The following is a 16075-nucleotide window of genomic DNA, read 5'->3' as shown; positions in this document are numbered from 1 at the left end:
TGAACCACCCAGGTGCCCCAAGCATACATTTCTTGTAGGAATTTTCTCATTCTTAAAGTCCTCAAGTGTGACTTATTCATACAGATGGCTAACATTTCTTTTCTTCAAAGTATTCTCCTCCCTTTTAGTTATTTTCCCTAATCAAGTGCAAGTGGGTAAAGAATGAAAGACCTGTTTACTTTATATTTAATTTAAATTTAAAAAACATTTAGGGCACAAGACACACAATACAAACAACGGTTTGTTCTTCTAAATTGATATTGAAGGATGTCACCCTGAGGTAGCTTATTTATATTCAGAGTATGGGGTAAAGTTATTTGTTAAGAGACTTTGAAGCAAGAATGGTTGCAACTTTTAGAAATTTTGCTTAATGTACACTTCGCACTTTTCCTCTGCAGCTCGTTCTATTGGTTCTATTGCACTTAGAAAAGCAGAAGATATTGACTTCAAGTACCACTTTGACTTCTTTAGTGTGAATTTCAATGAAGAACTGGTGGCACTGTATGGTGGAAGTCTTCAGAGACAGACCAAGTTTGTACATGAATGCATTAAAACAATTCTCAAACTCTATAAGGTAAGAGATAGACATGCATATCAATAGTGATCACCTATTAGCATTTTTAAGGGATTCAACATATTTTAAATCATTTATTTGTTTATATGGAAGTTGAAGTGCAGATAAAGCAGAGTTTTTTTATTGTTTGTGTGTGTGAGGCTGTTGTTTTGAACTCTGTGGTTCTTGAAGTTTAAATTGAATTTACAAGAAACTTCTTGTGAATTTAGGGGAAGAATTTTTTTTAACTTACAAATTAGAAGCGCATTGAATTTCCTAAAGACTATTAGTGTGGGTTTCTGCCTCTAGTTATGAATAACTTGTATTAGGGTAGACCGTGTCCATATGTAAGCAATTATAAAACTAATCAAAATATCTGAAGCACATGTTTTCAGGTATTGGACAACCAAGTAGTAAAGGACCATGATCCCTGAAAGAAGGAAAACGTGTGAGACGAGCTTCATGATTGTTGTGATTTTCTGCCTGAAAGCTTTTCCCAGACCATGGGATAAGTAGGTGGAGGTTAAGCGGAGTACACTGATATAACTGAACTGAAGAACACAGAGATCAGCATTTGGGGCTACTGGAGTGGTTAGATTTGTGGGCAGGATATGAGAAAAAGGAAATCTAGACCAAGATAGAAGCTCTAGAAATATGCATCTTTCAGCTTTGAATGAAGTGCTGCATATACACAGGGTAAGAAGCTACAGGGCAATAGTACCAGGGAAGAGGTGATGGGGTGTGTCTACCTGAGGTGCAAGGAATAAAGGACAATATGTTTAGAGAAATTTTTTTAAAAAGTGGCATAACAGTCCAAAAATCATTCTATGCCAACCATTCGAAACAGTATCAGGGATAAAATACTACTATACTACCTACTGAGGTGAGCCACTGCCTCCCACGGTATGCTGCAGTGAAACTCCTAGCAAAAAAAGCTATTGGGTTATTACGACCTGAATTGAGATTCTAGACGTCACATGTGCTGGGAAACAGCAGTTCTGATCAGCTAGAATAGAAAGATTTATCAAAACACATTGGACATCATTTGAGATCCCAGAAAGGATGCAATTTAGATATATAAGACTGCTTTAGCTCTCAAGAGCTCTTCTGGGATCCACCTAATCCTTAACCATAAGCCTCAAGTTATGGATTTATCTGAATATAACTGAACGTAAGTTATGTTTATGATATGCTTAATAGAACAGATGGAGGAGAATCTCGGCAGAGACCTAGGAACTGTAAAAGAGCAAAAAGAAAAATCTTGAACTGAAACAATATATATCAGAGATGAAAGATTCAGGGGTTGCCTGGGTAGCTCAGTTAAGCATCCAACTCTTAATTTCTGCTAAGGTCATGATCTCAGGGTTGTGAGATTGAGCCCCATGTCGGGATTGGTGCTGGGCGTAGAACCTGCTTAAGATTCTCTCACTGCCTCTCTCCCTCAAAAATGAAAAATTCAGTAGATAGGCTTCAAGCAGATTGAATACGACAGAACAAGAGATCAGTGAATTTGAAGATCGGACAATAGAAACTATCTGATATAAAACATAGGACAAGGGAATGAAAAGGAAAGAGCCTCAGTAACCAAGCAGTCTAACATTTATGTAATTGTAACAACTCTACGAGAAGAGAAAGAAATTGTAGAGGAAAGAATATTTAAAGAACTAATGGCCTCCAATTTTCCAATTTTGATTCAGATTTTCAACCCACAGATCCAAGAAGCCCAATGAATGTCAAACAGGATAAACACAAAATCACACTTAAGTATATGATAGTCAAGTTGTTGAAAACCAAAGTAAAGAGAAAAGTCTTAAAAGCATCCAAAGGAAAAAGATCCTTTACCTACATAACAGGATAAACAATAAAAAATACCATGGCTTTTACATCAGAAATAGTGAAAGCCAAAAACAACAAGAGAACATCTTAAAGGTCTTGGGGTTGGGGTTAGTAAGGGTACTCTCAAGGTAAAATTGCATACCCAGCAAAAATATCCTTCCAAAGTGAGGGCAAAATAAAGATACTATAGAATTAGAAAAACTGGCAGTTTGTCATTAGTAGACAGAAGGAAATAAAAGAATACCATTCGGTGAACAGCACAGTAATAATTGCTATAGGCAAGATTGATCTGTGGGTGTAAGTTTGAGGAGGACAGAGATATTCACATGATCTCAAAGTATCTTTTCTGAACTACTTATTAACTACAAAGGGAAAGAATAACTTTATGGTGGAGAAACTTGGCAGACATCATCTTTTTTTTTTATTAGTTTTCTTTTTAAAGATTACATTTATTTATTTGACAGACAAAGATCACAAGTAGGCAGAGAGAGAGGAGGAAGCAGGCTCCCTGCTGAGCAGAGAGCCTGATGTGCAGCTTGATCCCAGCACCCTGGGATCATGACCTGAGCCAAAGGCAGAGGTTTTAACTCACTGAACCACCCAGGCACCCCTGGCAGACATCATCTTAAAGAAGATTAACATCACCAGTTATAAGACATATTGACATGATGCATTGAGAAGGATGCAGCATAATTTCTGTGGCATTATTGTGGCACTACACACACACACACCACATCTTCTTTATCCGTTTATTCATTCGATGGACATGGACATTTGGGCTGTTTTCATAGTTAGGCTATTGTTGATAGTGCTGCTATAAGCATTGGGGTATGTGTGCCCCTTCAGATCAATATTTTTGTATCCTTTGAGTAAATACCTAATAGTGCAATTGCTGGGTCATAGGATAGTTCTATTTTAAACCTTTTCAGGAACTTCCATACTGTTTTCCACAGTTGCTGCACCAGTTTCCATTCCTACCAACAGTGTAAGAGGTTTCCCCTTTCTCTGTTATCCTTGCCAACATTTGTTGTTTCCTGTGTTGTTAATTTTAGCCATTCGCACAGGTGTGAGGAAGTAGCTCATCATGGTTTTGATTTGTATTTCCCTGATGATAAGTGATGTAGACCATCTTTTTATGTGTCTGTCAGCCATCTGTATGTCTTCTTTGGAAAAATGTCTGTTCATGTTTTCTTATCACCCATTCTTAACTGTTTATTTTTTTGGATATTGAGTTTAGTGAGTTCTTTATAGGTTTTGGATCCTAATGCTTTATCAGACATGTCATTTGCAAATATCTTCTCCCATTCTATAGATTGGCTTTTTGTTTTGTTGCTTCCTTTGCTGTGCAGAAGCTTTTTATCTTGATGTCTCAGTAGTTCATTCTTGTCATTAATAGATAGAGGAAATAAAAGAGCACTAAGTGTGATATTTAAGTGATGAATCACTAGTTTCTACTCCTGAAATCAGTATCATTCTATATGTTAACTAGAATTTAAATAAAAACTTGAAACAAAAATAAAACGAAAACAAAAACACATCATCAGAATTTCTAAAATAAAAGTAGTGGTTAGAAGAAATACTGTAGTCCAAAATGTTTACATTAGAGAAGAACAAGGTTTAAAAACAATGATCTAACCTTTCCTTTTTTAAATTATTATTATTATTTTTAAGATTTTATTTATTTATTTGACAGAGAGCACAAGCAGGGGGAGAAGCAGGCAGAGGGATAGGGAGAAGCAGGCTCTCCGCTGAGCAGAGAGCCTGACATGGGACTCTATCCCAGTACCCTAGGATAATGACCTGAGCCAAAGGCACAGACACTTAACCTACTGAGCCACCCAGGCGCTCCTATTTTTTTATTTTTTTTAATTTAAGATTTATTTGAGAGAGAGCACAAGCAAGGGGAGGGGCAGAGGAAGAGGGGCAGAGGAAGAGGGAGAGGCCCCCCCACTGATCAGGGCTTGATCCCAGGACTCTGGGCTTGATCCCCTGGGCTTGATCCCAGGACTCTGGGATCATGACCTGAGCCAAAGGCAGATGCTTAACCGACTGAGCCACCCAAGTGCCCCTAATCCAATCTTACAAAATAAGAATCTTATCATGATCCCAGTGTCCTGGGATCGAGCCTAGCGGGCTGTCTGCTCCGCAGAGAGCTTGCTTCCTCCTCTCTCTTTCTCTGCCTGCCTCTCTGCCTACTTGTGATCTCTGTCTGTCAAATAAATAAAATCAATCTTTAAAAAAAATAAGAATCTTAGAGAAAGGAGAACAAAATAAACTCAGAGTAGATATAAGGAAACAAACATGAGAATAGAGATCAAGGAAACAGAAAAGTAGAGGGGGAAAAAAGTGATACCAATGGCTGATTTCTCTAAGAGATCTAAAAATTGGTAAACCCATATCTAGGTTGATTAAGAAAAAAGGGGAAGTACAAATTTACAAGAGCCTACAGATACTAAGCCTCTACAGAGCCTACAGATACTAAGAAGCTATTAAAGGATTGTTGTGAACAACATTATGCCAATGTATTTGACAACTCAAATGGTATTCTCAAATCCCTTGAAACATAAATTATAAAACAGGCATAAGAAGGAACAGAATGTCTGTCTAGCCTATATCTGTTCAAAATTTTTTGAGTATGTAACTAAAAATCTTACTGCCAAGAAAACTCTAGAGCTAAATGACTTAAGTGGTGAGTTCTGTGACACATTTAAGGAAGAAATAATACCCATCTTATACAAACTCAGAAAATAGAGGAAAAGACAGTATGTATAAGTTCATTTTAAGAAATCTGCAAACCCAGATTATCAAAGTCAGACATTGACATTGTTTAAAAAGAAAATAGACCTAGTATTCATCATGAACATAGATGTAAGATCCTCAACAAAAAATTAGGCTATAAATCCAGTAGTATTTATTTATTTAATTTTTAAAAAGATTTTATTTCTTTGTTTGACAGAGAGAGAGAGAGAAAGCAGAAGTAGGCAGAGCAGCAGGCAGAGAGAGAGGGAGAAGCAGGCTCTCTGTCAAGCAGGGAGCCCGATGTGGGCCTTGATCCCAGGATCATGGAATTATGACCTGAGCCAAAGGTAGCCGCTTAACTGACTGAGCCACCCAGGTGCCCCAATATCCAGTAATATTTTAAAGTATAATATGACTTGATAGGATTTATCCCAGGAATGGAAATTTGGTTTAATATTCAAATATCAATCACTGTAATCCATCATAGGATCTTGTCTCAGTAGATGAAGGAAGCTCGTTCAGCTACATACAGCATCCGTTCATGATTTAAGATAAAAACAGCAAAAACTCAGCTCATTCGGAATAGATACAAAGGTTAAGAATTGTTTCTGTATCAGATAAGATACTTATTGATTAAGATAAGATGTGATCACAAAGTGAAATTTCCATGTTATTCGCAATAAATGCCTTTAATGCTTCATACCAGGTAGTTTTTTTTCCTTCATTTTTCAGCTTCTTTCTATTTCTATCATCCCTTCGGACAGAGGGTCCTAGTTGGTACAGTAAGGGCAGGAAAAGAAATAAAATTAATAAAGATAAAAAAGGATTGAAAGTTGTCTGTATTAACAAATGACATAAATATACAGAAATATTTAAAGGAATTTACAGAAAATTATTAGAATTCATGACTGAATTTAGCCAGATCACAGGGAAAATGGTCAATATTCAAAAACCAGTGAACAAATGGAAAGTGAGATTTTTTTTTTAAGATTTTATTTATTTTTTTGACAGACAGAGATCACAAGTAGGCAGAGAGGCAGGCAGAGAGAGAGGGGGAAGCAGGCTTCCTGCTGAGCAGAGAGCAGAACTGTGTAGCTGTAGTAATCCAGGCAGTGTGATATTCCCATGCATCTTGAAAACGAACTTTAGGCATGATTCTTTGCATTAGCCAGAATTTAAAAGTTACTTCAATAGCAAGTAATTTTTGAGCTTAAGTCTGTACTAAATACTGTAGGAGGAGACAAGCCCAATTAGGTACAGGACCTTTTATGTATCTGATATTTATTAGATAAGATAAATATGATGTCATTACAAAGTGAGATATATCTCCATAAATGTCATTCCCTTCTGTATTTTTTTCCCCTAGTGACTGCATATTCAATTTATAATAAAACTAGTAAACTTTATTTTAAGTTGAGACTTTTAGAAAGTAAGGTTCCTTTACAATCACAACCAGGTACAATAGGAGTTCAAGACAACTGAATCTTGTTGAATGGACAGGATTTGAGTGTGGGAAAGTGAGAGGACATAGATGGAGAAAACCTCATTTATTCATCACATGAATCTGCATGCAGCTATAGAAGTGAATAAAACAGAAATCCAAGCCCTCATGGACCTCATGTTCTAGTGGGGAGAGGCAAAGAGTGAACAGCATAATAAGAAAAATATATACTATCTTATCTTATATCTTATCTAATATCTAAAATATATACTATCTTATCTAAGATAATATATATCTTATATATTGATAAATAGTAGGAAAAAAAATAAAACAGGGAAGGGGCATAAGGAGCAAAGGGTAGAGGACTACAATTATAAATAAGGATACCCAGCAAAGACTGTTGAGAAGGAGACAGTTTAATATAAATTAAAGGACCTGAAAGTATCTAGGAAAAGAGTACTCCGAAAAGAGGAAACAAATATATGAAGCAAGCACACGTGTGCTATTTTGGGAAAAAAACCAAGGAGACTAATATGGCTGAAGCAGATACAATAAGTTAGTAAAGGAAAAGTTGGTGGGGAGGACAAATTATAGGGCATTGTAAGCAAATCTAAAAATTTTTCCTTTTATTTGAAATGATATGGAAAGCCACTGCTGAGATTTTTGAGCAAATGAGTGACATGTTCTGATTTAGGTCTTAAAGATACTATTCCTTGGGTGGTTTCCAGAGTAAGCTGAAGGAACATGAAAGTGGAATTAAAGAGACCAGTTAAGCTATTGCAGTAATTCAGGCAAGAGATATTGGTTTAGATCAAGTTGGTAGTGTTAGAGGTGTTAAGAAATGGTATGATTGGTATAAATCTTACAAAGGCCATTACAAGTTTTTTGTTGTTTTTTTTTTTAAGATTTTATTTATTTATTTGACAGAGAGATCACAAGTAGGCAGAGAGGCAGGCGGGGGTGGGGGGGATGCAGGCTCCCCATTGAGCAGAGAGCCCGATGCCGGGCTCGATCCCAGGACCCTGAGATCATGACCTGAGCCAAAGGCAGAGGCCCAACCCACTGAGCCACCCAGGTGCCCCTAAGATTAATATAATCTTATAAATCTGATTTGCTGGCAGATCAGATGTGGAGGGATAACGTGAAACAAAAAGTTGAGGATGACCCAGAATTTTTGGGTGAACAGCTAGAAGGATTGAAATGCCTTTAACTCAGTTGGGGGAGAATATAAGAGGAACAGATTAGTAGGAGATTAAGAGTTTTGTTTTAGGGGTGCCTGCCTGGCTCAGTAGGTAGAGCATGCCATTCTTGATCTAAGGGTTATGAATTCAAGCCCCACATTGGGTGTAGAGCCTACTTAAAAAAAAAAAAAAAAAAAAATGGTTTTGTTTTAGTTGGTATGCAGTTGAGTTTAAGGTAAGAGCTTAAGAGTAGAGGTCCAGTCTGGAGATGATAATTTGAGGGTTGACAGGATATGGATATAGTTAAAGCCATGAGATTGGATGTGATCATAATGGAGTCAAACTGTGGAAGAAGAAACTGAAAGACTGAGGCCTGAATTCACTCCCATATCAAGAAATGAGGAGAAATGAGAAGGAAATGGCAGGAAACTAAAAAGAAGCAACCAGTGAGGTAAAAGGAGAATCATATGGACAAGGAAACAAAATAAATCATTTTAAAGAAGAAGTAATCTATGTCAAATCCTGCTGATAATTCAAATAAAATGAGGATTGAGAATTGGCAGTTCGATTCCTTGGTGACTTGATAATGCTTTTGGAGGAGTGTTGAGGTGAAAGCCTGATTGGATTAAACTGATGAGTTTACAAGTATGGAGGTTGAGAAGCTGGGGACAGCAAGTAATAGAGGCAGCTTTTCTGATGAGTTATGCTGTAGATACGTAGAGCAAGATGTGGTCACCAAGGGCAAAGTGGGAGTAGTTTCTTTTTTAAGGGAAATAGTATTGTATTTATGTACTGGCAAGAATGATTTGGTAGTGAGGGAGAAATAACAATGCAAGAAAAAAGTGAGAAGAATTGCTGGAGTAATGTACTTAAGAAGGCCAAGGGGGAGGGTTTCAGAGCACATATGGAGAGTTTGACTTTTTCTAAGATCAGGTCTATGTTGGGGATCACCAAGACTATTCCCAGATGATTGTCCAGAAAGACTCATAGGACTCAGCATATAGTTGTACTCATGGTTATGATTTATTACAGTGAAAGGATATAAAGCAACATCAGCAAAGAAAAGGTGCTTGGGGTGGGGTGCCCAACCAACTCAGTTGGTAGAAGATGTGACTCTTGACCTCAGGTTGTGAGTTCGAGCCCCATATTGAATATAAAGATTACTCAAAAATAAAATATTTTTTTTAAAAAAGAGGAAAAGGTAGATGGGTGAAATCTAGAGGAAACCAGGTGTAAGCTTCTAAACGTTCTTGCAGGGGAGTCACACCAGATGCATTTAATTTGGATAGCAATGAGTTGTAATGGGTGAAGTGTTGTCTATGAGAGATGCTCATGAGAAATTCAGTGCCCCTAATTTTTCATTGGGGCCTGGCCACATAGATACCCTGTGCCTAACATGTACCAAAAACCCAACCAGAAGGACAGTAGGTATTCACCATAAACCGTATTTTTTGCAAAAACAGATTTAGCATAGTGAGCTTTAATTTTACTATTTAGGAAATGATGGGAATATCTGAGAATCTAAGGTCCCAGACTACAGCCCAGAGCCAACTTATATTCAGTCCATTATAAGGATAGCAGTGTCAGGTTTACTATGTTATTCTGCATAAGGTCCAATTTATTCATAGTGACGGGAGAGAAGTCATAGGTGAAGGATCAGTGTGGAGGGCAATACGCAAAAGTTTGGTAGTGAAACTGAGGATACTATATAGAGACAAAAGACTTTTAAAAAGCAGTGCTTATTTTAAAAATAGGTGATTGTCAGTGAATAAATGTTATGGAATGCTGGTCTCTTTAAACCCATGTGCACCATAGAGAAGTAACTTGGTAAGATATATCAATATGATTAGATACTATATTGCCACGGTAACTATAATTCTGAATTTTTGTGGTGATTTCAATTTTAAATAAATGATATTACTTCTTATATCCTATAAAATCTAATATTCTGATATACGCCAAATATAATTACAACTCTTATATCCAATATAACAAATTGTAAGACATGATATACTAGGCCAGGTGTTCTGATTTGGGATCAGAAAACCAAAGTGTAGCTATTAAAAATATTTGACAGAATACAAAATAGTGTGTACATACTAATTACAAGTCAATATAAATGTATTTCTGTATCTTATACAAAGTTATATAAATAGTTTAATTTTCTTTTTCTTATAAAATTGCTCATAAGTAGAGGGAAATGTTTAATATTTTTGTTACGATACTAAGACTTCACTGCGCCTTGGTGATTTTTTTTTTTTTTAAATAGGGTCAAGAATTTGCTCCAAAAAGTGTGGCAATAATTGGTCATTCTATGGGTGGCCTTGTTGCAAGAGCATTGCTTACACTGAAAAATTTTAAACAAGATCTGATAAATCTTCTTATCACACAAGCCACCCCTCATGTTGCTCCTGTGATGCCATTAGATCGTTTCATAACAGGTAAGTACTATTACATAAACACTAACCGACCTCTCCATTGTTGTTTAAGATTAAACAGATCCTCACATCTACCTCTAAGAGTGTGCTGCAGATTTATCCATGTGTGAAGCAACTCAGTTTCAAATTAACACCTCCATTTCTTAGCATCTTTCTTTGTGACTTTCAACTGAAGCTAAAAATTGAAACTGTTGTTAAATTTCTCTGTCCATAGTGTCCCACCATGGAGAGCTGTGTCTCATAATCCCTAGACATTTGGGAATCAGTTTAATTACTTTTGGGGATGACTCTGTCTCTTAAAGTATGTTTAAAATTCCTGTGTTTTGTTAACTCTTCCAGTACTCTATTCAAAATAAGCTTATATGTAAGTGAAACAGTAGAAATGGCTTCTTTTTAAATAAATAGATCTACTAATGCTTTATATGGTGTGCTAGAATTGCTAATATTTATTTACTGTATTTTGGGTGTTGTATTAAGGACTCTACATGATGTAATATTATCTCACTTGATGCTTAGAGCAGTCCTTTGAGGTAGGTACCATTATTTGCATGTTTAAAGAAAGTCAAGTATTATCTTCACTGTTTATTGAGGTGTGGTATGATAGAATAAAGTCCTTGAAAACAAAGAATATTTTCCTCATCAGTAAATTTACGCCACTTCTTACCCTATCAAAATTTGCATTATCTTGAGGAAAGAGCTTCAAGAGAGTCTGATTTTATTGGTTTTGAAGGGTAGCGATGGTCTGCCTCTAAAATGTTCAGGCTGAAAGTAATTCTTAGGGTCAGATTGCCTTTCTAGTAATCAGTAAGCCTCTTTCTTATTTATTCTGTATTTATTTCATTTTTCATTAAGCCAGAATTAGAATGAAAAAACAAAAGTTCAAGGGGTGGCAGATCCTACGTTTTTAGGAGACCTGTATGACCTTCTGAAGTACATTCCCTGTTTATACTTGATAGAAATACTAGCCTTAAGTAGGAGGAAGGAAGCTGTGCACTGGGCTCCACACCTTAGAGGGCTCTGCTCTGGCATTGCCATTCTCCACGAGGTGAGGATTATATAGGCCAGGCAGCCTCCCCACTTGAAGGTTGTGCCTTTACTTCTGGAAGATGATCTAGGTAACCAGGCCTGCAGACTTCTTCCATGGCCTGTGTGGGCTTCCTACCTGAATCTTACCTAAGGGCAGGGTTGTAAGTAGACTTGAATTGTGGCTAAGGAATGGCTCTGCATGAGATACAGATAGAGCTTGGACATCCTGCATCCTTATAATGCAGGATGGGAAAGAAGAGATGATAGTTCAGTGATGTGTCAGAGATCTGCCCTTCCTGTGCTGCCATAATCTAGTATTCATCGGTGGGGTGTCCTGGAATTTGAAATTTGATCTTGGCCTTCCAGATTATTTCAATGATATATTTGTCAAGGTAGGCAGAGAAAATGTATTTGATTTAACAGTGTGTTAGCTGGAATTTTTACCTTAATTTAAATTTTTAATTTTAAGTATTTAGACAAGGCCATGTGTACCCCATTAGTATTCTTGTCCCAGGACCTGCAGATGTTAGGAATGTTAGGAATTGGGAATCCTTAATCACATTCTAAGTGAATACTGCTGAGATCTTCAGTGGGCGGAGTTTGCTGTTCCAAAATGTTGAAGCCCTCAATGGGATCAAATGCCAGGATCAAAGTATATTAAGTTTTGATAATCCGAAAGGGAAATGAGAGCTCCTCTGCCCTTGCCTCAAATCTTTGATGCTGTATTTTTCTCATCTTCCATAGATAAAGTGGAAAAATTGCATATTCATCCTATTGAACTACCTGTTACTTACTCTAAATGGGTGGAACCTTCTTAACCCTTAGATTTTCCATAGCAGCATTAAGTCCCAAGACTAAAGTGATTGTTGTTGTCCTCATTGTATTTTAAGAACTGACATAGTACTTTGTGTAGTGGTGGCTGCCCACAGTAGAGAGTTGCTAAGCTCTCACACTGCTGTGATTAGGAAGATCTATAATTCTTTAACATAGTGAACTTGTATCTTTGGAAGAATTTTAGGGGTTTCTACTTGCAATACTGTGTAGCTCATGATCTAGCAGCATTCTTGTGGAATGTAGAGACCTGTTTTTGTATGGAGTTGTTAAAACTAAAAAAGTTTGGGTATCTTTTTTCTTTATTGATAACTTCAGTAACTTTTAGTATTCATAGTCTTACGTAAGGGGAAAACAGACTCTGTAAAGATTCTGATTTTACTCAGAATAGGGAAACGTGAATAACATTGTTTATAAACAATGCAGTATGGCTCAAATAGAAATTCAATTTAATAATAGTATCATAGATACTTTAGTGTTGCAGGGAGTGACTAATTTTTAATATGTGTCTTTATTTCCTACCAGATTTTTATATGACTGTAAACAACTATTGGATTCTAAATGCTAGACATATAAATTTAACCACACTTTCTGTAGCTGGAGGATTCCGGGATTACCAAGTTCGTTCAGGACTGACTTTTCTACCAAAATTAAGCCATCATACCAGTGCCTTATCCGTTGTGGTAATCTTTTTAAGATTCTACTGAAAAAGAAACAGAATGGATACAATGGGATATGAAAGGAGAAATATGTAGTTGTTTGAAAATGACTACTGAGTTGGTATAGTGTCGCTATGTGTGTATGTGCACGCGTGTGAGAGAATATGAAGGAATGAATATGATTGTGTTGGGAAGGCAGAGGCATGGGTGCACAGAAAGTGAAAAAGATCTTAGAGTTCATGAAAATGATTTATTTATGAAAGTGACTCTTAATAAATAGTGGTTCCTTGTTTAAAATAAGTACCTACCCATTGATGAGAGTTTTAATTGTAAGAAAGTATGGACTGAAGTCCAGGGGCCCCCGGTTATATCTGAGTGCTATTTATGGTAGAAATGGAATATCAGACTCTTGAGTGCTAAACTTGAATAAAGGTTTATCAATTTAAAAATTTAAAAATTAGCTTTGCTAGTTTAACAGAACCCTGATTGATTAATTTGCTAATTATTCTTCCCTGTTAGGACATCAAGTATTTGGTCTTTAATGGGGATACATAGCCTCTGTAAAGTGAGTTCAAGTTTCCTTTTAGGACTTAAATTATTTCTTATGTTTTGAAACTTGAAGTCTTCAGTTAAGATCTGAACTTTTTAACTCTACACAGTCTGCAGATATTGTATGTAGTATATATAGATGTGTATACTGCACATCATCTCCAAATAGAACCTAATTTCTAAAAAGAAATCCAGTATTTCTTTTGCTTTTTAGGAGCTAGTCCTTTGTTTTGTGGTTGTTCTCTTCATGAATACGCCCTTGCTCAATTCATTTATTGCCACACTTATAGATTACTGTTCATTTATTAAACAAGTGTTATTGAATGGTTGCCACACATAGGACTAGGACAGAAATTATTAAGCCATGGCTAATGGTTAACCGTAGCTTAAACCACAGCTAATGGTATTAAAATTACTGAAGGAGCTGTGATATAACCATAATACCTTTGAAACTAAATTGGTGAATCTTTCAAACTTCATTATTGGTATGTATTGTTCTATTTGGTGTTGAATATTTGGGGCAGATATTTGCTGGAAGCCCTCAAAACACTAAGTACCTATTCTATAGTAAGCATAGATATTAGTCGTATAAAATTGGATTGTTATTATTTCTAGTCTTGACCTGGAGTGTGTTGCTATATTGATGCTCCTTCTGCAGCTTATCTTTTAAAGAACTTTGGTTTCTTTAATTGTGTGTGTGTGTGTGTGTGTGTGTGTGTGTGCACATGGTGTGTCCCTCTTTTCTAATCCATTTGATGATTTGTTGCTTTCAAGGCAGCTTGTATTTCTGTATCTCTGATGAAAATATTTTATCTCTTAATGTAATTTTCTGAAAGCTGGTTATTATCTCAGTTTTATTTAGTATTTTAACCCTCAAATAGCTTATAGCCTTTCATATATCTACATATATGTTTACTTTAGAAAAGTAATTATTAAGAAGTAACAATTTTTTGGCAATTATCTCAAGAATAATTAATTGACATTTATAGCCAATCGGGACTAGAAAATTTAAGTTGGAGACCTAGGTTGTATTAGTATTAGTAAGGTAGGCTGAACTGCTGTCACATACATTCATACAGATAATGGCACTTAAACATTTTGTTTGCTCCTATACCTACCCTGCGTATGTATTTAAGTTGGTGGATGGTTTTTGAAGGAGTCCCTTTAAGGGACTTAGGCTCTAGCAACCCTTTCTTGAATGCAGAGAGACACTCTGTGAAAAATAATACCAGATTTACTTAATGTTTCCTGTTGTATATAAGATACTATTCCCAGGAAATTCATTAGCTGGTATGAAAAGGAGTCTTTAGTTCTTGAAGGGGGTTGTGCCATTGTTAGGAAGCCTTCCTTCTTCAAACAGTTAATTTTTTGAGCCTTTTGGTGTCTAGTAGCATATATCTTAATCTAGGGGTTTTTTCCAGAATAAGTAACCCTGCACCATACTTGTGGTGTCTGATTTGGGGGCACCTGGGTGGCTCAGTCTTCTAAGCGTCTGACTTTTGATTTCGGTTCGGGTCATGATCTCAGGGTTGTGAGATCCCGCCCTGTGTTAGACTCTGGTTTGAGGCTGGGGCCTGCTTAAGATTCTCTCTCTCCCTCTCCTAAAAAAAAAAAAAAAAAAAAAAGTCTGATTTGATAGCTTTGGAATTGTGATCAGGCATATTTATTTTGAAAAAGCTCCCCGGGGCTGGGTATTTCTCAGGCACACCTGATTAAGACTTAAGTAACATCTTAGAATTTATCAAAGGGTAGTCTAGTCAAAACTAAAATTACTAAAATAATTGTGACAAACTCAGCCTTTTAGTAGATTAATAAAGAGTTAGATATTAAAGTCTAGTAAGGAATCTGTAGATGCTTTGATAATTTTTAAGGGGTAATTTAAGCTTAACTAAGCAGTAATGATACTGATTTTATATAGGAGCTGCCTTAATATTTTTGGATCACCTTTCTAAGAATGCATCATTTAAATATGTCTATGCATCATAAAATAGTGAAACTAATGTTACATGTTTCTAAATACTAGCTTATGAGAATTTTAAACCTTTGGGAGAATAACAAATGTGGTTTTCTTAAGTTGGATTTTCTTTTCTTGTCCTTTTTAGAGCTCAGCAGTGCCTAAGACCTGGGTTTCAACAGACCACCTTTCCATTGTATGGTAAGTTAATATGTAATAGGGTTATTTTGGTGGTTTATGGTGTCCTTTTTTCCTATCAGTGCATTGATTGGTTTATTAGCTATGTTAGCACTTTATCCGTAAGTAATAAAGATTTGGAAGAAAGATTGACTTAAAGGCTTAGAACTTTAACTTTGGTTTTTGTCTCAATTTGACCAACATTCCCTTGACGACTTCTAAAATCATCTCTTGAAGAACTACTAGCATGAATCACAAATACAGCTAGTCTAATACCAAAATTTTAGAGTTTGTCATAGTTGGGCAGAATCAGAGATACTTGTGATAGGATCTTCAGAGTGCTTGACCAATCTCCAAACTCAGGGACTTGATTAATATAGCATTTACTATCCTAGAACATGAAAAAACCAAGTAAGAGTTAGATTTACCCTTAATATAAATAGATTTAATAAGGGTTAAGAAATATATAGACCCTAGTATCTTATCACTATATGTTTTGGCTTTAAAAAAATTCTTTTTTCACTTTCCTCTGGCTGTGCAGTCAGTGTCTGCAAGAAGCACAAGTTTAGGCACAGAAAGAAGGGGCAGACAGTTATCTGTAACTGGGGTGGACAAAGACTTAGGGAGAACAGAAGGACCATGATAGTTCATTGTCAGATGTTGTCAAGCAGAAGATTTAATTTGCTTTATT

General features: G+C 36.2%; 1 protein-coding gene across 1 annotated transcript in view; it reads left to right on the top strand.

Moving 5' to 3' along the window:
- The window catches only part of PGAP1 (post-GPI attachment to proteins inositol deacylase 1), a 79233-nt gene that overhangs the window by 12695 nt on the left and 50463 nt on the right, over positions 1–16075 (top strand). Inside the window, exons 4-7 of the mRNA XM_059393113.1 lie at positions 399–574; positions 10020–10191; positions 12571–12728; positions 15356–15408. Coding sequence (XP_059249096.1) covers positions 399–574; positions 10020–10191; positions 12571–12728; positions 15356–15408 — 559 coding nt within the window. The remainder of the gene's footprint in view (positions 1–398; positions 575–10019; positions 10192–12570; positions 12729–15355; positions 15409–16075) is intronic.

This window comes from Mustela nigripes, chromosome 3 (genome assembly GCF_022355385.1).
Source record: "Mustela nigripes isolate SB6536 chromosome 3, MUSNIG.SB6536, whole genome shotgun sequence".
NCBI classification, from domain to species: Eukaryota; Metazoa; Chordata; class Mammalia; order Carnivora; family Mustelidae; genus Mustela; species Mustela nigripes.
Note: the sequence above shows the minus strand (reverse complement) of the source record. Positions and strands in the feature narration are given on the sequence as shown.